The following is a 22,917-nucleotide window of genomic DNA, read 5'->3' as shown; positions in this document are numbered from 1 at the left end:
TAGATTTGTGCAAAAGTCTAACAATAGCAGTTGGCTAATAGCTGGCCCTGTCACCAATATCCAACAATACTGACAAATGGAGATGGAGTCCTAGACTTAGGGAGAGGGGATATGACAGGCAGTGTACACAGAGTCCATACAGCTCCCATCATCTCCTTGTCCTCCTAAGTTTTGCTGTGAAGTACTCGGCCTCCTCATCTATCCTATTTTTTGCAGATTGAGCCTGGACCTACAGCCAGGAGGTGCACTTCAATTCACCAAAACACAAGCTGGCAACAGTACAAGCCAGCTACTACACTGGTCCGAGAGAAAAAAAATCTACTAGCTTAAAGTTTCACTCTCTGTGCCCTGAAAATCTGCTGGTGGGGTCTTCCTCAGTCTGCAATAAACAGAAAAGATAAGGAGGCAGAATGGAAAGAAGGTGGGGCTTAGTGCTGGCTGTACCTTCCCTATAGGGACACCCATATTTAAGGCTTCGGGAGGGGGGGTTGAGCTGCAGCCAGCACTAATAACAGAAAAATAATTTTTGTGAAGGTGGGGGGGGGGGGGGGCGCAATGTGTAGACTGTAGAGGGGACAGTCTATACAGGGAGGTGGTAGTGTGAGCAGTGCATGCACGGGAAAAGTCTACAAGGGGGGTGTGTACGGGAAGTGGTGAAGTTTGTGCAGGGGGAAATAGGGCAAAGTGTACAAGAGGGGGGTGTGTACAGGGAGAAGAGGCAGTGTGTACAGGGAGCGGACAGTGTACACAGGTGAGGAGGAGAGCAATGGAAGCATAGAGGGAGGTGACAACAGACAAAGAAAACCAATTGGCATACATGTTTCTGCAGCTGGAGCCTACTGCCAAGTTGGCTGCATTGAGGGGCATTATGATGAGGTCTGCTACTGTACATGGGTGCCAGATAGTTAAAAGGAGAAAAGCGAGGGAGAGGCACAATAACGTTGAGGCAGGTAGTCAACAAACGTGCTGTAGACTGCACTGTGGAGCAAACGTGTTGACTTGACATTCTTGGAAAAATTAGAAAACACTTTCCTGACGCCAAGATGACAGCATACTATTGATAGAGCTTGCCTCTTGACCACTCAGGACCAGTGAATAGCATAAAAAAAAAAGGCGTTGTTAACCGTCCCCCATTCTTCCTTTTTTTCCTCATAACCCAATGCACCAGTGAAGAGTAAGCAGTATTATGTCCCCACCTCTGCCTCAGTGCAGTATCCGTCTGGGTTCAGCCTCTCCCAGAACGCAGTCCCAGCGATTGGGCTGCTAAATGTGCTAAATAGCCTGGGAGCCCCTTCTATAGGTCTTGATGGGGCCTGCAGTGTTTCCTCACTAGGAACCAAATCTGCCACAATGTAAGGGTCTGCAGTCTGGGGTTTGGAGGGGCCAGCTTTTTAATGCCGTCTCTCTTTTTGTCCCTTGTACCACACAGGGTTGCCTTTCTCTTTATTTCGGTCTCCCGATAGGTATTTTCCTTTTACCTTTGTCCTTTGTTTATTCTTTCTTGGCTCCTTTTGTCTCCATTTTTAGATAGTATTTGATTTTTTGTCTCCCTCTTGTTTGCATGGGCGGGGATCAATACCGCACCGCCTGGGGTATCCACGGCATCTCAATAGGGACAGAGCGGCCACCCATTGCTGCTTTTCTTTACAAAGGACGTTCTTAATTATGTAATTTGGCCGCAATGGTCTGCACATGTGCGCTGGCAGGTGCGGAAGGCCGGGCACCATCTTGGTTTGGGTCACGGGATGCTTTCTTGACACCAGTGGATGGGGGAGTCCTGGGGGATCTTTCGCTCTCCCTGGACAATTCAAAAGGCTCAGACTGCCTTGGCTTGTTGGATAATGCACAGCCTCCCAAATTTGACTCCTGGCTGTGACTACCTCCTGGTCTGAATCAGCAGGCTTCCCTCTGCTGTTATTGTTCCGTCGTTTAGTCGTGTCCAACTCATCATGACCTCATGGACCATAGTGTGCCAGGCTTTTCTGTCCTCCACCTCCTCCCGGAGCTTACTTAACTTCATGTACATTGTTTTGGATGATGCTATCTATCCATCTTGTCGAGTTTATCCATCTTTGGCTGCAGAGAATATAATCTGGAGAAGGATAATATAACCACTGGATAAGGAAATGGCAACCCATTCTGGTATCCTTGCCAAGAAAACCTCATGAACAGAAACAAAAGGCTAACAGATATTTTCAAGTAAAGCACCCAACAAAAAAAAAAAAAAGCTTTTCTTTGTCTAAAACCCACTCTCTGTTACTGTTTTCTTTTCAGCTATCCTAATTTCAGCTGGCCATCCTATTTTTTTCTCAACCATGAGTCAGTCACTACTTATGCAAAAAGACCCTTAAATTCACCGTGTTGGTAAGTTTTTAGGAAAAAAGAGTGCCTGCCTATGCAGATTGCTTTGGTTTCAGCCCCCCATGCTCACGCTCTAAAAGATCAGGAGCCAGAGAGGACAGACGTTCTTCAGTGGAACGTAGCCCTAGATGCCGCTCCCACTCAAGGGAAAAATTCCAATCCCTGAATCCCTGAGTGAAATAGTAACGTTTTGTTTATTCGTTTTCCAACAAATACCAACTTTTCAGAACGATTAGAATTTCGGATCGGTCAAGGATATCTGTAGGATATCTGCTTCATGTTGTGCAGTTATTGCCCTGCCTAATTTTGTGTCATCTGCAAAAACTGATATAGAACTAATGATCCCGTCCCTAATGCTGTTGCTTTTTCAGTGTCCTCTGTAACCATCCTCCCATCATCGTTAATTTTGTTTGCCACATGCTCTGCCCTAGTTTTTTTGCTGTCGATATATTTAAAGAATTTCTTAGGGTTCTTTTTACTATCCTCCGCTATTTGTCTCTCGAAGTTGATTTTAGCCATTTTGATTTCGTATTCACTTTTCTTATTTGCCTCCTTGTATTGCTGGAAAGCCGATACTGTGCCCTCTGATTTGTATTTCTTGAAGGCCATTTTCTTTTCCCTAATAAGTTTTTTTAACATTACGGTTTAGTGAACCAGGTTTGGTTTTGTCTCTTCTAAATTTATTTCCCATAGGAATGCACTGCGAGATGCATTTGTTTAATATGTTCCTAAAGCATTCCCATTTTTCCTCCGTGGTCAGTGTTCCTAGGGTTTGGTCCCAGTTTACCCTTTCCATCACCGAGCACAATTTGGGAAAGTTTGCCCTTCTGAAGTTTAGGGTTCTTATGTTCCCCTCTTGCCTTGTTATATTGCTATTTACGCTAAATGTGATCACCCTGTGATCGCTAGAGCCCAGGTTGTCCTGGACTCCTACCTCCGAGATTCGTTCTGGGTCATTAGTGATCAATAGATCCAGCACTGCATTTTCTCTAGTAGGAGAATCCACCAACTGAGACACGTAGTTGTCCTGTAAGGTTTCCATGAAGAGACGGGCCTTCTGTGAGTGTGTAGTCCCCTCTTCCCAGTCAATGTCGGGATAATTGAAGTCCCCTCAAAACACCTCATCCGAGCATCCTACTTCCTTCCTGATCTTTTTAATTCTCCTCCCTGTCTCTCACTTACACTAAAGATGTATCCTATGGGAATGTGGGCGTGGATTTGGTTTTCCACATGAAAATACATCAGACAGGGGAAAATTGTATGGCGAGGGCTAGGCTATAAACAAGATACAACCATTGTCCCCACAATAGTAAATGGGAAGAAAATTGTAATCCAGCTGTGATAGTGGGAAGCACACAGGAAAGGGGGGAGAGGAAAGGTAGGGAAATTGAAACTATCAGACCTGGACGGTGGGGATTTAAATGTGCCCAATAATAAAAATATAGGTCCACATACAGTGTAAAATGTTTAAACAGTTTTATTAAATACAAATAATCCATTAAAATAGATACAGTCAGAATTGTGATACGTTTGCATAACAGGTCCCAAGGCCTAACTATAAAATGTAAGATCTATTGATGAATCAACGCGTTTCGCTGAAATAGCTTCTTCAGGATCCAGCCACTACATATACATCAAACAGATTTGCAACGTGTCAAAGTATACAACAATGCTGGTCAAACTACAGACTGCCAAGCACGACAACAGGTGAGATCACCTTAGTACCCACTGTATCAAAAAAGAGGGGAAAATTTCCCCATTTAAAAAGACATCAATCCCCAAGATGGTAAACGGGCTCACAGGGAGGAAGGGGGGGGGATACACCCTCCCAGGGGCCCTGAAATGAGGACACAGGTATCGAGATGGATGTCCCCTCCGTCCGTGCCCGGGTGGTCCTGGATGGTTCTTTTGAGCCAAACAATCCTGCAGGCAGACCTTGTTTGGCTCAAAAGGGGGGGGGGGCTGGGGCACCGCCTTAACCACTTTAGCCCCGGAGGATTTGGCTGCTCAAAGACCGGGCCCTATTTTGCGTTTCGGCACTGTGTGAATTTAACGGACAATTGCGCGGCCATGCGACGCTGTACCCAAATGAAATTGACGTCCTTTTTTCCCACAGAGCTTTCTTTTGGTGGTATTTGATCACCTGTGCGATTTTTATTTTTTTGCGCTATAAACAAAAAAAGAGCGACAATTTTGAAAAAATAATATTTTTCAAATTTTTTTATATGAAATTCTCAAAATAAAAAAAGTAAAATTCGAAATTTAACATTTTAGGCCAATTTGTTTCCTGCTACATATTTTTTGTAAAATAAATAAAAAAAAATTGTAAGGGCGTGGCTAGTGAAGTAATCACAGAGACATACGATCCTACATAGCAGGATCGCATAGCCTCTGTCATTACTTCAAGGAGAATGACAGACGACTGTGTTTACATCAGCCGTCTGTCTTTATCCCTCTCCTGTGGAAGATCGCGAGTGGCCAGCGGACATCGGAGCCACCGGTCACACGCGCGGGCTAGGCAGGGAACGAGCGGGGGCGGGAGCGTGCCTGCGGGGGCGAGCAATGTAGGTCTACGTCGTTTTGCCCAGGAGAGGCTGACTGCCGCAGTAAATAGTCGTGCGGCGGTCGGCAAGTGGTTAAAGATAAAAGATACCAACCACTTACATAGAGGCAATTAAAAACGAGCACATATGCAATGTATATCTGTACCAGGATTTACGCTGACAGCCTCATGGGGTCAGCGGGCATGGTAACGTCACAAGCATGGACTCCGCCCCACGTGTTTCATGAAAGATAACGTCATCGGGGGCTTTAGGAGACTAAAGCTTCGTACACACGCAATGAATTTCCGCCGACTGGTCGTCCGTCTTTTGTCCAGAGTCGTGTCTGTTGGAATGTGCTCTAGACTGCACACGAATTTCCCGCATGACAGAATTCTACTTCAGAAGTGATGTCTTGTGTTGGATTGCTTTGTATGTGTTCTTTCATCTCTGAGCATGCCTAGTCTTGCTCATAAGATTTTTCCCCATCGAAATCTGTACTAATGAGACAAAAATCAGACGCGTTTTGATGGTCGACAAAAATGTTATAGCCTGCACACCAGGATTTTTTCGGTGAAAAAGTCGGATTTGGTTGTCGGAAGCATCATACTAACAAGCCGAAAATCGGCAGATCGGTCGTCGGACGAAAATTCCCGGCCGAATTTCCACTTGTGTGTACGGGCCTTTACCCTTTTGTCATTTTAGAGCGGCAATTTTCTGTTTCTATATGCTGTTTACAATCTTATCCGTATTGTTTTTACCAGCAGCTTTCCAACTTGGGTTTATCTGCGCAATGCTTTTGAAATTTAAAAGCTTTAGCGGCATCCAGTGACAGCAACACTCTAACACCCTCATTCTCAGTTGGAGTCTGCATGTTGATAAAAAAGCGTCTGAGATCCAGTGACAGCAACACTCTAGCGCCCTCATTCTCAGCGGGAGTCTGCATGTTGATAAATAAGGGTCTGAGATTCACTGCTGTAGATTTATTGGCCATGAATCCCACTTGATCTGGATGGACTATATCGGAAATGAAATGATCCAATCTGCAGGCTAACACCTTAGCCAGTATTTTAATGTCAGATTGGAGGAGTGATATTGGTCTTTAAGAATTTGGTTCAGTAGACATAGATATAGGCCAGTGTTTTTTCAAACTAGTGTGCCGCAGAAAAATTTCGGGTGTGGTGTGGGAATTCAGTGGTGTCGGGAAGGGGGGCTCTCATAGTCAGTGGCGTCGGGAAGGGCGGGGCTGACCCGGGCTATAGCCCCGAGTGGGCCCCTATAAAGCCCCGAGGCCCATAGTGCTCCTTTTACATTATTAGCCACGAGTCCTGGGCGGCAGGCCGATCCTCTGCTGGCCTGTACTGCGGTCCGGCGCACTGGTTGCTAGGATCGCCTGCCGCCTGGCATCTAGCAACGTTGCAAGGAGAGAGCGAGGCGAGGCCCTCAGCATTCAAATAAAGAAGTTCTTCACCACAAAAATTGTGAAATATTTTCAGGTGTGCCGCGAAAAGCTTTTTGGTGCGCCGCAAGACAAAAAAAAAAGTTTGAGAAACATGGATATAGGCAGTTGCTGACTGTCCCTCATTAAATACTTTTAGCGGTTGTATACTTGATCTCGGAAGCAGGCAGCGGCCATCGAGGTTGTGGGCATCTGAAGCCCACTCCCGTATATTTCCTGGATTAGGTGCAGCTGGCTACCCAGCATGCACCTCCCGATATAGCGCCTGCGCAGTGATGGCGCTGCGCGGCACAGTCTGTGGATTACAGGTTGCCATAACAATTCTTCCAAAATGTTGCCTAACTCCTCCCCATCGCGTCACTTCCTGTCTTGAAAAAAGATTTCACGGGATTTAGAAGACTCCTGGGATAGATGACGCCGATATCCCAGGAGTCCATGGAAATCGCCCAATGACGAATTGGCTTGGTGGCCGGGACCGGAAGTGCCGCCTCAATATATATAAAAAAGGTATTGAGAAAAAATATATATATATCTATTTAGGAGATTTGGGCATGGAGATCAGAGGAACTTGTGAAAATGTGTGGAACTCCGCTTTAAGGAAGGTCACCCGTATGAATTCTCTGATGTTGCACAAGGTTTCCTTTGGTATTGAAAGATTTCCCGCACTCTGAACATAAAAAAGGACGTTCGCTCGTGTGAATTCTCTGATGTCTAACAAGGCCTTCTTTAAAAATGAAAGATTTTCCGCACTCTGAACATAAAAAAGGACGCTCGCCCACGTGAATCCTCTGATGTTGCACAAGGTGTCCTTTCTGAATGAAAGATTTTCCGCACTCCGAACAAACATAAGGATGTTCACCTGTGTGAATCCTCTGATGTTGCACAAGGTGTCCTTTATTATTGAAAGATTTCCCGCACTCCGAACAAAAATAAGGACGCTTGCCCGTATGAATTCTGTGATGTTCCACAAGGCATACTTTATAACGGAAAGATTTCCCGCACTCTGTACATAAAAAAGGACGTTCGCCCGTGTGAATTCTCTGATGTTGCACAAGGCCTGCTTTATCACTGAAAGATTTCCCGCACTCTGAACATAAAAAAGGACACTCGCCTGTGTGAATTCTAAGATGTTTAACAAGCTGTATTTTATCAGTGAATGATTTCCCGCACTCTGAACAAGAATAAGGGCGCTCGCCTGTGTGAATTCTAAGATGTTTAACAAGGCTTTTTTTAAGAGTGAAAGATTTCCCACACTCTGAACATGTGTAAGGACGCTCGCCCCTGTGAATTATTTGATGTTGCACAAGGTTTCCTTTTGTAGTGTAAGATTTACCGCACTCTGAACATGAATAAGGACGCTCACCTGTGTGAAGCCTCTGGTGTTGCTCAAATTGTCCCTTTTCAGTGAAAGATTTCCCGCACTCTGAACATGAATAAGGACGCACTCCTGTGTGAATTTGCTGATGTTTAACAAGGTATCCTTTATGAGTGAAAGATTTCCCACACTCCAAACAAAAATAAGGATGTTCACCCGTGTGAATTCTCTGATGTTGCACAAGGCCTTCTTTAACACTGAAAGATTTCCCGCACTCTGAACATAGAAAAGGACGCTCGCCCGTGTGAATTCTCTGATGTTTAACAAGGCCTGATTTATCACTGAAAGATTTCCCGCACTCTGAACATGGGTAAGGACGCTCGCCTGTGTGAATTCTAAGATGTTTAACAAGATGTGTTTTATAAGTGAAAGATTTCCCGCACTCTGAACATGGGTAAGGACGCTCACCTGTGTGAATTCTAAGATGTTTACCAAGCTGTGTTTTATAAGTGAAAGATTTCCCGCACTCTGAACATGGGTAAGGACGCTCGCCCCTGTGAATTATTTGATGTTGCACAAGGTTTCTTTTCTTAGTGAAAGATTTACCGCACTCTGAACATGAATAAGGACGCTCACCTGTGTGAAGTCTCTGGTGTTGCTCCAAGTGTCCCTTTTCAGTGAAAGATTTCCCGCACTCTGAACATGAATAAGGACGCTCACCTGTGTGAATTCTAAGATGTCTAACAAGCTGTATTTTATCAGTGAATGATTTCCCGCACTCTGAACAAGAATAAGGGCGCTCACCTGTGTGAATTCTAAGATGTCCAACAAGGCCTTTTTTAAGAGTGAAAGATTTCCCGCACTCTGAACATGAGTAAGGACGCTCGCCCCTGTGAATTATTTGATGTTGCACAAGGTTTCCTTTCGCAGTGAAAGATTTCCCACACTCGGAACATGAATAAGGACGCTCACCTGTGTGAAACCTCTGGTGTTGCTCAAAGTGTCCCTTTTCAGTGAAAGATTTCCCGCACTCTGAACATAAAAAAGGACGCTCGCCTGTGTGAATTTTCTGGTGTCTATTAATGGCTCTCTTTTCACTGAAAGATTTCCCGCACTCTGAACATGAATAAGAACGCTCGCCTGTGTGAATTCTCTGGTGTCTAATAATGGCTTTCTTTTGAGTGAAAGATTTCCCGCACTCTGAACACGAGAATAGATTGTCAACACAGAGTACCCCTTCATGGGGTGAGGAAGATTCCTTGGGATTAGAAGGATCTGTTGATCTATCTGCAGTGTGAGATCCTAAATGGATATTTGCAATCATAGTATGTGATTGGTGAGAAGATTCCCCCTGATCAGAGGGATCCATTGATGTCTCCGGACAGGAAGGTCTGTGATGGATATTTTGTGTATTTGGATTTCCTCCTGGAGGATCCTGTGTGATGACATTATCTTCTGACTTACAATCAGCAGATAATAGAAGATGTCTCTCCGAGGAATTCCCGACATCACATCCATCTGTTGGAAAGAAATGTAAAAAATGTCAGTTGGTCACAAATAACTGGAGTTTTAGCCCCTCCTCCCCGTCAGTGGAAATGCCGATCTCACAGTTGGGCTCCTGTTCTCCCTCCAAAATCAATCAGAAAAGTCTTCACACCGAGTCCATATATGATCTGCAAATTCCTTATTAATAAATAGCTGACTAAATCTTCATTAGCTAAAATGCGTTAGTGGTTTGTTACTAAAATGAATAATATTAAAGGATATAAAACACCCAAAACAACAAAACACTACATAAAATGTGTTTTTTTTTATTAGTGACGACTATGGGGAGTAATGGAGATGTCACATCATATGCTAGGAACATGACGTTATATTGAGGAATGGAGATGGACCTTTCATATGGTGTACAGTATCTCCTCCTCATTTGTTGGGAACATGACGTTATATTAAGGAATGGAGATGGAACTTTCATATGGTGTACAGTATCTCCTCCTCATTATTGGGAACATGACGTTATATTGAGAAATGGAGATGGACCTTTCATATTGTACAAGACACTGGGAATTTGTCCTGGATGGCAGGTACATTTCCCCGATATTTGAGTTGTGGTCCCTTTAATGAAGTCAGTTGCAGAGCTTTTGTGGTACTCAGGGGTTAAGTCCCAGGTGAGGGAGGCTTGAAAGGCAGCAGAGGGAAATCAGCACGTGTGTCAATGAAGTGAATGGGAGAGAGACAGAGACTCACAAGCTGTGTAGTGAGTGGAAGCTCTCAGACAAGCTGAGCCATGGGCTGCTAACTTTCCCCCTCCGTGGCCTGCCTGGCACCCTAGACTTTGGAGGAGCCTGACCCCTGTATGAAACCAAAGACTAGTGGTGAGCCTGCTGCTTTATTACCAATACCAGGATTTGAACTGTTTATTTACTTTGGCTGAAGTAAGCTGCCTTTTGTTTTGCTGGGATTCAAATAAATGAACTGTTTAATGAACTGTTGTGGCCCCAAGTGTCCACAGGTTTTTCCCCGTTTGAATTGGTGTACGGGCGAAGACCAAGGGGACTACTAGACTTAGTGAAGGAAACGTGGGGAAGTGAGTCCTCTCCTCATAAGACAGTTGTAGAACATGTAACTCAGATGAGAGAGAGGATTGCCAAGGTGATGCCTCTGGTCAAGGAGCACATGCAAAAAGCGCAGGAGGCACAAAGAAGGGTGTACAACCGGTCTGCCAAACTTAGACAGTTCCAGATTGGGGATCGGGTGTCTGTGCTTATACCTACGGTGGAAAGTAAGTTCCTAGCCAGGATGCAGGGGCCCTTTGAGGTGGTAGAAAAGGTTGGGGAGGTTAATTATAAGATACACCAGCCTGGGAAGAGGAAGCCCTATCAGATATACCATGTAAATCTCCTAAAGCCTTGGAAGGACTGTGACCAGGAAGTTGCCCTGGCTGAGGTTAGTCCTATGCCCCTGGTAGGGGAGAACTCGGTCCCAGTTTCCACCTCCCTAACCAAGCCGAAAATGCAGCAGGTGAAGGAGTTCTTACAGAGGAATAGGGAGAAGTTCTCGGGACTGCCAGGTCTTACCACGGTTATTAAACATGATCTTGTCACGGAACCTAATGTGCAGGTTCGAGTGAAACCCTATCGTATCCCCGAGGCACATAGGAAAGCGGTGTCAGAGGAAGTCCGGAAAATGGCTCAAACTCAATATCATTAAGGAATTTGAGAGCGAGTGGTCGAGCCCGATTGTGTTGGTACCGAAGCCCAACGGGACTCTGCGTTTTTGTAATGATTTCAGGAAACTCAATGAGGTATCAAAAGTTCAACGCATATCCGATTGCCCCAAGTGGATTAACTGATAGAAAGGTTGGGACCAGCCCGATACATCACTACCTTAGACCTCACCAAAGGCTACTGGCAAATACCTTTAACTAAGGAAGCCCGAGAAAAGACTGCCTTTTCTACCCCAGATGGCCATTTCCAGGATCAAAGGATGCTATTCGGCTTGCATTCCGCTCCAGCTACCTTCCAGAGAGCTATGGATAGAACCTTACGCCCACATAAGAAATACACTTCTGTGTATTTAGATGACATTGTCTGTTTTCTACTGACTGGGAATCCCATCTTCCGCGAGTTCAGGCAGTCTTAGACTCTCTAAAGAAAGAAGGATTTACTGTGAACCCGGAAAAGTGTGCCATTGCTATGGAGGAAACCAAGTACTTGAGGTACATTGTAGGTAGAGGGCTGGTGAAGCCACAGATGAACAAAGTAGAGGCTATCCAGGCCTGGCCCTGCCCAATCACGAAGAAACTGGTGCGAGCCTTTTTGGGTATTGTGGGGTACTACCGCAGGTTTGTCCCCAACTTTGCCACTATGGCTGTACCTCTCACAGACCTGACAAAGGGTAAAAAGTCAGTCATGGTGAAATGGAATGACAAGGCTGAAAAGGCTTTCCAGGAGCTTAAAACAGCCTTGTGTCAGTATCCAGTGCTGGTCGCTCCGGACTTCTCAAGAGAATTTGTTGTCAAACAGATGCCTCCAGTGAAGGCTTGAGAGCTGTTCTGTCCCAAGAGGTCAATAGGAAGGAACCCCCCGTAGTTTTTCTGAGTATAAAATTAACAGCCGCCGAGAGAAATTATGTTGTAGTGGAGCGGGAGTGCCTGGCCATTAAGTGGGCTCTAGACTCACTACGCTATTTTCTCCTCGGTAGGAAGTTTCGCCTGATGTCAGACCATGCCCCATTAACCTGGATGAGACAGAATAAACACACGAATGCTAGAGTTACCAGGTGGTTTTTGGCGTTGCAAGAGTTCAAATTTGTAGTTGAACACAGGCCAGGAAAGCAACACCAGAACACGGATGCTCTCTCTAGGGTACACTGTAGGGTGTCCCATGTTGCCTTCGACACCTCCGCGTCGAGGCACGGGGGGGGGGGGTATGTACAGGACACTGGGAATGTGTCCAGGATGGCAGGTACATTTCCCCGATATTTGAGTTGTAGTCCCTATAATGGGGTCAGATGCAGAGCTTTCGTGGTACTCAGGGGTTAAGTCCCAGGTGAGGGAGGCTTGAAAGGCAGCAGAGGGAAATTTGTTTTTCTGGGATTCAAATAAATTAACTGTTTTGCTTTCACCAAACTGGCTGGCGGTCATTCCAGAGCTACCCCAGGTTACAATATGTAGTACAGTATCTCCTCCTCATTTGTTGGGAACATGACGTTATATTGAGTAATGGAGATGGACCTTTCATATGGTGTACAATATCTCCTCCTCATTTGTTGGGAATATGACATTATATTGAGTAATGGAGATGGACCTTTCATATGGTGTACAGTATCTTCTCCTCATTTGTTGGGAACATGATGTTATATGGAGGAATGGAGATGGACCTTTCATATGGTGTACAGTATCTCCTAATTTGTTGGGATCATGTTATATTGAGGAATGGAGATGGACCATTCATATGGTGTACAGCAGTGCTCCCCAACCTTTTTTTCGCTGCGGACCGGTCAACGTTTGATAATTTCTCTGTGGCCCACTGGGGGGGGGGGGGACATCAATGCAGAGTGCCCAGCGTGCCCCCAATCAATGCAGAGTGCCCACAGCATTGCCCCCAAACAATGCAGAGTGCCCACAGCATTGCCCCCAATCAATGCAGAGTGCCCAAAGCATTGCCCCTAATCAATGCAGAGTGCCACAGCATTGCCCCCAATATATGCAGAGTGCCACAGCAATCCCCCAATGAATGCAGAGTGCCACAGCAGTGCCCCCAATAAATGCAGAGTGCCACAGCAATGCCCCCAATAAATGCAGAGTGCCACAGCATTGCACCCAATAAATGCAGAGTGCCACAACAATGCCCCCAATAAATGCAGAGTGCCACAGCAATGCCCCCAATAAATGCAGAGTGCCACAGCAATGCCCCAATAAATGCAGAGTGCCACAGCAATGCCCCAATAAATGCAGAGTGCCACAGCAATGCCCCCAATAAATGCAGAGTGCCACAGCAATGCCCCCAATAAATGCAGAGTGCCACAGCATTGCCCCCAATAAATGCAGAGTGCCACAGCATTGCCCCCAATAAATGCAAAGTGCCACAGCATTACCCCCAATAAATGCAGAGTGCCACAGCATTGCCCCCTTTCAATGTAGAGATGCCAGCATGCCACCTTTCAATGCAGAGCGCCAGCTTCCCCCCGCGAGACCCGTCCATGCACTTACCTCACTTCTCTTCAGTTTAGTCCTCAGCTTCCCGCATCTCCTCAGTCCTCCCGCGGCGCCTCCTCCTGGGCCAATGGCGTAGGGTTTGCCTTTTGGCCAATCAGGAAGCGGGAGGACCCGCTCCCTGATTGGCCAGGAGGAGGATCAGTGTGACAATAGCAAATTTTCATTGTTCATTTGTTGGGAACATGACGTTATATTTAGTGATGGATGAACATTGGACGGTGTGGTTCGCGAACACGATCCGCTAACTTTCTCAAATGTTCGCGAACCGCAATTTTGCGCGGACCCCATTCACTTTAATGGCAGGCGAACATTTAAAACCTCCAGGTCATATTTGCAGCCACATAATACTTACTAGCTGTGCACAAATAGTCCCACAACATGGACACTGACATACCAGAAGTTTTTTTTTTCCCAGCCAAAAAATGTTTTATTTTTTTTTCTAAATCAGCCAGAACTGACAACAGCCGGTAAATACATGTCAAATACATATAGGGTCCATTCACACGTCTGTAAAATGGGTCTGCATCCGTTCCACAATTTAACGGAACTTTTACAGACCTATTGATTTTCAAAGCCAGCCTGAAAAATTAGGCATTCGCAGGATAAAGAAGTAAGTGTCGGCCAGTACAGGCCCAAAAAATAGCCAACAGGCGTTCACCTGACAGCAAAGAACGTAGTATTCTATGGCTGGAGGTACATTAAGGCATTCACAGGATACAGAAGTGTCGGCCATTACAGGCCCCAAAAATGAGCCCACAGGCATTCATCTGACAGCAAAGAACTTTGTATTCTGTGACTTGAGGTACATTAGGCATAAACAGGATACAGAAGTAAGTGTCGGCTAGAACAGGACCCCAAAGATTAGCAAACAGGCGTTCAACTGACAGCAAAGAACTTTGTGTTCTGTGGCTGGAGGTACATTAGGCATACACAGGATACAGAAGTAAGTGTCGGCCAGTACAGGCCCCAAAAATTAGCCCACAGGCATTTATCTGACAGCAAAGAACTTGGTATTCTGTGGCTGGAGGTACATTAGGTATTCAATGGACATAAAAGGCCTTTTATGCCGCTGTATTTACCTAAGACAGGGACCATGAATTGGTATGGGTGGTGGCGGATATTTGTGGGCTCTCATGAGGAATTTGAGGAATTTGAATCAAAACATGGTCTACTGGTCACGTGTGTTGAATTCCTCCGAGATCCATGCCTCATTAATTTTTATAAATGTGAGGTAGTCAACACTGTCGTGAGCTAGGCGAGTGCGCTTATCGGTCACAATCCCCCCTGCTGCGCTGAACGTCCTCTTGGACAGGACAATGGACGAGGGGCAAGCCAACAGTTCCATTGCAAATTCTGTAAGCTCTGGCCAGAGGTCAAGCCTGCCCACCCAGTAGTCCAGGGGGTTCATCACTTCTCAGAGCGTCCACATCGGCCGTCAACCCGATGTAGTTGGACACCTGTCGGTCTAGGCGTTCCCTGATGCTGGATCAGGAGGACAGCTGTGGATGGGTCGGCTGAAGGAATGATCTCATACTAGAAGTGACCAACACATCTTCAAACTGCCCTCTTCTTGCAAGCGCTGTTGGATTGGTACCTGCAGCTGTTTCTCTAAGTGGAAATTCCTCTGCCACCGCACGCAAAAGCAGAATGCAGCATTTCCCGAAGCAAAGCCTGGAAGTGCTGCATTCTGACAGCCCTCTGTGATGGTGGTAACATTTCCGCCATTTTTTGTTTGTACTGGGGGTCTAAGTACGTTGCCACCCAGTAGAGGTTCTTGCCCTTTATGCTTTTTCTACGGGGGTCCCTCTTAAAACACTGGAGCATGAAGGCCCCCATTTGCACTAAACTGGAAGCGGTGTAGTGGCCTGGCTCCTGCTCATCATCCAGGATAATGTCGTCCTCGTTCTCTCCCCTACATGGACAACACCAGGGATCCCAGAAAGGTTTAAAGTATGCTCTTCTTGCTCCTCCTCATCGGCCCCGGCACCATCCTCCTCTGACTCCTCTTCAGACTCCTGCTGTTGACTTGTCTCATATGGAGTAGCCCCCTGAAAATTCATCCAGCATTGCGACTTCCTCATCTTCCAGCTCCTCGACGATTTGATCAATGACACAACGCAATGCACGCTCCAGAAAGAAGGCGTAAGGTACGATGTCACTAAAGGCGCCCTGGCTGCGACTGACTAGTTTGGTGATCTCATCAAATGGCCGCAGAAGTCTGCATGCGTCGTGCATGAGCAGCCACTGGCGTGGTGAAAAAAACCCAGGCTCCCTAGAACCTGTCCTGCCGCAGAGCTCGTACAGGTAGTCATTAACTGCACGTTTCTGCTGGAGCAGCCTATCAAGCATATACAAGGTTGAGCTCCATCGCGTTGGGCAATCACAATAAAGACGTCTGATGGGCAGGTTGTGTCACCGCTGAACGTCAGCAAGGCGAGCCATGCTCATGTAATGCTTCTTGTACTATACGCTTCACATGATTGCATATTTTCCATCAGATTCATTACCTTGTGTTCTGGTATAAGTGAGTGCAGTCTCCCTACCACCTTTTCTATTTATTCAGTTTTCATGCAGTGCAGAACTTTACAATTTTAACCACTTTACCACCGGAGGATTTTGCTGTCTTCCGTCCAGGCCACTTTTTGCGATTTGGCGCTGTGCGACTTTAACTGACAATTGCGCGGTCGTGCGACGCCGTACCCTAACGAAATTTACGTCCTTTTTTTCCCACAAACAGAGCTTTCTTTTGGTGGTATTTGATCACCTGTGCGATTTTTACTTTTTGCGCTATAAACAAAAAAAGAGCGTTTATTTTGAAAAAATAACAATATTTTTAACATTTTTTTATATGAAATTCCCCCCAAAAAAAATGTAAAAACCAATTTTTTTTTAAATTTTTGGCCAATTTGTTTTCTGCTACCTATGTTTGGTAAAAAAAATCACAATAAGCGTATTTTGATTGGTTTGCGCAAAAGTTATTGCGTTTACTAACAAAGGGAAAGATTTCTGTCATTTTTGGTGTTTTTTTTTTAATGCGTAATGGCGGCGATCTGCGATTTTTTTGCGGGACTGCGACATTGCGGCGGACAGATCGGACCCTTGACTGACATTTTTGACACTTTTGGGGGTACCAGTGACATTACTGCAGTAATCAGTGCTATATATATGCACTGTTACTGTAAAAATGACACTGGCAGGGAAGGGGTTAATTTTATTGGAGAGGGAGGGGTTAATGTATGCCTGGTGCTTACTGACGTGTGGGGGGGGAGGGGACTGAGTGAGTCATGGACAGATTGGATGTCCAGTTATGCTGAACAGTCCGATCTGTCACTCCCTGTCACTATGGAGATCCGCCCGCTTGTGTTTACACAGGCGGGCGGATCTCCACACTAGATCCCCCGACGATCGGGGGAAGAGCGGCGGCGATCGCCGCTGCTCCTCCCCTGGCCCGACTCCCGCTGTGACTGAAAACAGCGGGAGCGAGCCTCCGGCGGCGCGCAAGCGCCGCCCAGAAGGGGGAGTGTCTGACGACGTAGTACTACGTCGTCAGACGATAACGAGCCACTCTGCCGCAGTAATATTACTGTGGGCGGTGGTAAAGTGGTTAAGATCTTCTGAAATGGGCCGAGATTTTCCTGGCCTGCCGCAAGATGTCCTGGACCCCAGGGTATTTGACAAAGAATCGCTGCACAACCAAGTTCAGGACGTGTGCCATGCATGGCACGTGTGTAATTTTGCCCTGTTTCAGTGCGCTCAGCAGATTGGCCCCGTTGTCGCACACCACTTTACCAACTGTCAAATTGAGCAGTGTTAGCCACTGATCTGCCTGTGAACGCAAAGCTGAAAGCAGTGCAGGACCAGTGTGGCTCTTGGCTTCCAGGCACAACAGACGCAGCACAGCATGGCAACGTTTCACCTGGCATGTTGAATAGGTTCTGGGGATCTTGGGCGGCACAGCGGAAGAGACGGTAGCAGCGGAAAAGGAGGAGTCAGCCGAGTAGGAAAGGGAGGATGGAGGAGGAGAAGAAGAGGCAGGCCTGCATGCAATCTGTGGCGGTAAAACCAAATCTACACGGGTGCCGTGGGTTACATGCTTGACGGCCGTCAGAAGGTTCACCCAGTGGGCAGTAAAAGTTATATACCTTCCCTGCCCGTGTTTGCTAGACCAAATTTCTGTGGTCATATGTATGTTGGCACTGACACTGTGTGCCAGAGATAAATTCACTTGCCGCTGAACATGGCCATATAGCTCTGGGATGCCTTCTGCAAGAAATATTTCCTTCCTGGGACCTTACATTGTGGTGTTCCAATGGCCACAAATTTTCTAAAGGCCTCCAAGTCTACCAGTTTATATGGCAGTAGTTGGCGGGCTATCAGTTCCGACCAGCCATCGGTCAACCGTTGAGCAAGTGGGTTATCCGGCGTCATAATTTTTTTACACTCGAACATTTGGGCCACGGAAGCCTGCCTTTTTCCAGAAAAACTTAATGATGGCATGATGGAAGGTGGAGTGGAGGACAATCGTGAGGAGAGAGGAGAAGGAGAAGAGGCTGGACGGTGAGAGCCTGGAGTGTGGCTTTGTGGGTTCTGACGGCGTTGCTCCCACTGGGCTCGGTGATGGGAGTCCAGGTGCCTTCTTAAGGCGGTCATCCCTAGATGAGTGTTGGGCTTACCGTGACTTTTGCGTTGACTGCAAAGGCTGCAGATGGCAACACTATTGTCAGCAGCGGACAGGTTAAAAAAAGCCCACACTGCGGAGCTATGTGCCAGCGTCCTGGGAGCGCCAGATGTGACCGTACATGGTTGATGGCTCGCTCCTGATACATTAGCAGTCTGGTTTGTCCCTCCTGTGCAATGTAAGTTTGGCCTGCTTCTCCTCCCTATCTGCTGGTCCATCTCTCCCTCTGAACTCCCCTCCTCTTCCTCTCTTGTGGGCACCCACGTGACATTCATAGACACGTCATCGACATCACCTTCCCCATCAATAACATTTGGGATCTCGGAGTAGGCAGCAACAGCGGGGACCAACCTCCTTGGGCTGATCTGGGTACTGTCAGACTGCTGAGTGGCAGCTGTTGCTACCTCCTCTTCCTGATCTGATGCCAACAATGACTGCGCATCGCAAATGTCTTGTGATGAATCGGAAAATAATTCCTGTGACTCAAGCGGAGGGTATATGGTGGTGGTGTCTTTGTGGGTGCACACAGCAGAGAGTGAAGAGGGTGCAGAAGAGGAAGGCTTAGTGAGCCACTCAACTAAGTCTGGTGCGTCCTTTGACGTAATCTAATGCACCTTCTGCAACTTCCCACTTTGGCTCCGGCCTGGTACTCCTGCCCTACCCCTACCACCCCTGCGGAAGGGCCTTCCTCTGCCTGTCATTTTTTAGATGACCCTGTGACAAAAGTCTCTAGAGAAGCGCAGTATATGTGGAAGAAGGAATATAACACCCCACTTCAATCTGTCGTTTTGGGGGGCCACTGGTCTATCACACCAGTTCTAAAAAAAAATTCCCAGTAACTTTTGTCACTTTGTGTAGCAGAGTTAACGCAGCAAAAGAGGCAAAATTTCTGCAGTACCCAAAAACACTATTATGAAAGTATATTGTTATATAACACCCCGCTTCAATCTGTCGTTTTGGGGGACCACTGGTTTATCACACCAGTTATGAAAAATATTTTCTAGTAACTTTTTTTGTCACTGTGTGTAGCAGAGTTAACGCAGCGAAAGAGGCAAAATTTCTGCAGTACCCTAATACACTATAATATGCTTTCTATATTAGAAAGTATATTGTAAGTGTATTAGAACCCTATATACTGCACACCAATCAATAGTACACCTATACCAGTCCTTAAAAAGGACTTTTGTGCACCTATTACCGAGCGATTTGGGTCACTGACAATCTGTCCCTGCTCCACACAGCAAACCTCTTCCTAAACTGACAAAAGGCAGAATGTAAAATGGCAGCCAGATCAGGTCTTTTATAAGGTAGGGGGTATGTCCATGTGCTGAAATGTCTCAATTAGCTGTCCTGTACCACCTGATGGATATGTCATGGGTCAAAGTTCTTCACAATGTAAAATAATATGGCGGCCGCGAACATCGCCATATGTTCGCATAATCGGCGCACAGCGAACGAGCAAAGTTTGCTGCAAACCGACCGCCGGGCGAACCGCAGGGCCATCTCTAGTTATATTGAGGAATGGAGATGGACCTTTCATATGGTGTACAGTATCTCCTCCTTATTTGTTGGGATCATGACGTTATATTGAGGAATGGAGATGGACCTTTCATATGGTGTACAGTATCTCCTCCTCATTTGTTGGGAACATGACGTTATATTGAGGAATGGAGATGGACCTTTCATATGGTGTACAGTATCTCCACCTCATTTGTTGGGAACATGACATTATATTGAGGAATGGAGATGGACCAGTATTTATGACAACTCTGTATAAACTATTCTGGATATTAAAATTGTAAAGTTCTGCACTGCATGAAAACTGAATAAATAGAAAAGGTGGTAGGGAGACTGCAATCACTTATACCAGAACACAAGGTAATGAATCTGATGGAAAATATGCAATCATGTGAAGCGTATAGTACAAGAAGCATTACATGAGCAGATCGATACTCCAGATGTGCCAACTCCAGTGCATTACTAATAAGGCCATGCACACTTACAGGTACTAAAAGTGTCCAAAGGATGGAGATGGCCAGCTTGGCATGGATCACAACCCAGCACATGGCAAAGGTGGGCACCACCACACTTAGTTTGCAAAGCCTTGCACACCACGGTTCCCCGCACGGTCCCTGTGTTGCAGTGGGCCCTAACATAGGGGCCCATCCACGTGCCAAGCTACCCTTACCTACAAAACCTCTGTCATTGGCCACCGCTATACTCTCCGTCCCAAATTGGCTGCTGCTTCTATTTATTCTTCAGTCCATGACATCAAGACTTAAATTGTAAATTCTGTTCCCCAGTTCTCCCCAGTACACTGTAAAGCACCTTCTCTTCCAAAGTAACAGTTACTCTTAGTTAATAAGTTCTTTAGTGAATAAAGTTATATTTACTGTGCTGTTCTCCTCATAGTTATTTTGTACATTGCATTATCAATCTTTCTTTCACCGCGTTGTTTCTATGCATTGTTGTACCGCTGCCATCTGCTGGCCAGAATTTGCATGCCGCACACCTTTGTTGTTAGTAAAGTTTTTGATATTATGGGCGAGGTTTTTCAGACTGTGTGTCTTATCACATCCAGCAGCCATCTTCAGTTCTTTATGGCTGTGTGACTGGAAACTCCACATTTTTGGACTTGTGAAGGCATCAGTTTTTGACCAGCAGTTAGCCTCAGGATAGACACCAACAGGACAGTATTGATACCATTACTACAGAACAGTATTGTATCACCGTCTATTGTTGTACCTGGATTGAATAAACCCACGTTTGATTTCATCCTCATGCCTAAGTCTGGATCCATCTAACCTGAGCATCTGCCGGTCCGGTCTGCCCCACTGCTCGGATACGAAGGTAGGAAGTCACACAGCTATTATCAGTATACCTTCATTCGCCTTCATGTGGGGTCAGAACATTTACAGTTCTGTCAAGGTTCCATAGAAGTACATATGAGCGATATACAGAATCGCAAATGCATTTCCACATTCTCTCTCCAATAACAATGTACTGGGTTTGGCAGAGCTGTGCGGCGTTGTTCATAACGTTTTATAGCTTAGTTGCATCCCAGTAAACAGCATCAAAAGTCCAGTCCTTGGAACCCTTACCGGAGTCCCGCTAAGGGGAAACTCCACCACACAGTTCAGTTCACCTCTTTACAGCGTCCTCACTGATCACCTCCCACACGCGGAGAGACCTTGAGGTCCGGTCCGGTTAAGGAAGTGACACATGCGGGGGAAGGTGCATCACAGCACCAAGTGTTAACTCTTGCAACGCCACACATTAACCCTTTAGTAGGCAAAACACATATTTAGCCTTTTAGAACCTGCCTACAGGACGATGTGAAGATCTGATAATTATCTAACATTTGTTCTTAAACTACAATCCTTACTCAGAAATAAAATTCTATTTCTGTTACTTACTTGTGTGGATAGGTAGAGAAATGTCCCCCTGTTCACTTTTCATAATCATCCCAACCTCCTCCGTGGAAGGCTGATCACCCCCCACATACGTCTTTACTTCTTCTTTAACCTCAGCTTTTATATCAATCGGTTCTTCACCCTACACCAAAAATAATGGAAAACATCTACTTAAGTCAACTCAAGGCAGATATAGAAGACACAAATGACACATCATTCAGTATGCACCCTCGGATGGAAGAACAGAAGGAGGAAGAGGACCCGCGATGACATGTGACTGGGCTTAAGACCCGCAGAGGAAAGGAATGTATATTAAAAAAATAAAAATGAGGGATGAAAAATTAATGTATGTTTGGGCAAAGAAAAAACCTCGCCTGGCGCGGAAGCAATTAACTTGGCCAAAAAAGTACGGAGGTTTAGCCCTCCCGGACTTGCAAAAATATTTTCAGGCAGCCCACTTGAGTAGGGTGGTAGATTGGTGTAGACATCAAACATTTAAATTATGGACTAATGCAGAGCAAGCACAAACAAATATCCCCCTCAGAGGAGCACTTTGGTGTTATGCAGACTTACCTTCACAACTGAGACTACATCCTCTTATAGGCACCACGCTGCGTATAGGCCACCTGGTTAATAGGAGATACTCTATCATTCCCCCCAGTTCTCCACTGCTCCCGGTGATTGGCAACCCTCGATTTAAACCTGGATTCTCATCTCCAGACTTATGCGCGCTAGGTAAAACCGGGGGAGCTCGAGTTGAGCAATTTTTGATAGCAGGTAATTGGCCGACATTAACGACTTTAATGAACCAGGAGGGCGACTTTAAGTTAACCTTCTGGTCGGCTATACAATTGCACCACTTTCTGAGTGCCCTGTCAAATCCGACAGAATACTCAAGGAGTCTGTCTAAATTTGAGGGATACTGTCGAGGAGAAGGAGTGTTAATACACACGCTCTCCCTACTATACAACCTATTAATATCACCACCGGACAACCCTGACCTGTCCTGGTTGACTAAATGGGCAAATGATCTAAACTGCATCTTCACAGCATCACAAAAACAGAAGATGCTCTCGCTGGTTTTTGAAACATCTATTTGTACTAAAACTCAGGAGACTAATTTTAAGATATTGACCAGATGGTACTATACACCCTATAAACTCCATAAGATATTTCCAGGTACATCAGCGAATTGCTGGAGATGTGGAGGAGAAGATGCAGGCATGTTTCACATTTTTTGGTCCTGCCCGAAACTCTTGAGATATTGGACTGAGGTGAAAACCCTTGTCCAAAAATTTACGGAATACACTATTTATGAAGATCCTGCTTTTTTCTTGTTTCATCTGTCAGATATTCCCACACAGAGATATGTGAAGTCAGTGGTGAGACATTTGGTAAACGGGGCAAAGGCCTGTATCCCCGCATTATGGAA

General features: G+C 45.9%; 2 protein-coding genes and 1 pseudogene across 3 annotated transcripts in view; all 3 read right to left on the bottom strand.

The window, feature by feature from the left end:
- The window catches only part of LOC309562722, a 169,081-nt pseudogene that overhangs the window by 7,521 nt on the left and 138,643 nt on the right, over positions 1–22,917 (bottom strand). The gene's annotated exons all lie outside the window — the stretch shown is intronic.
- LOC309564419 (uncharacterized protein) overlaps positions 1–22,917 on the bottom strand; it is a gene marked incomplete at its 3' end in the record, with an annotated part of 909,898 nt that overhangs the window by 816,977 nt on the left and 70,004 nt on the right.
- On the bottom strand, positions 6,954–21,570 carry LOC309563474 (uncharacterized protein; the record flags this gene model as incomplete). Its single annotated transcript, XM_082267867.1, has 3 exons — positions 21,489–21,570; positions 8,910–9,193; positions 6,954–8,744 (listed from the first exon to the last, which is right to left on the bottom strand). Exons 1-3 carry the CDS (start codon positions 21,535–21,537, stop codon positions 6,954–6,956), a joined length of 2,124 nt encoding a protein of 707 aa, XP_082123993.1. The 5' UTR covers positions 21,538–21,570.

Source organism: Pelophylax lessonae (genome assembly GCF_965119305.1).
Source record: "Pelophylax lessonae genome assembly, chromosome: 9".
NCBI lineage: Eukaryota > Metazoa > Chordata > Amphibia > Anura > Ranidae > Pelophylax > Pelophylax lessonae.
This window is presented reverse-complemented; position numbering and strand designations above follow the sequence as displayed.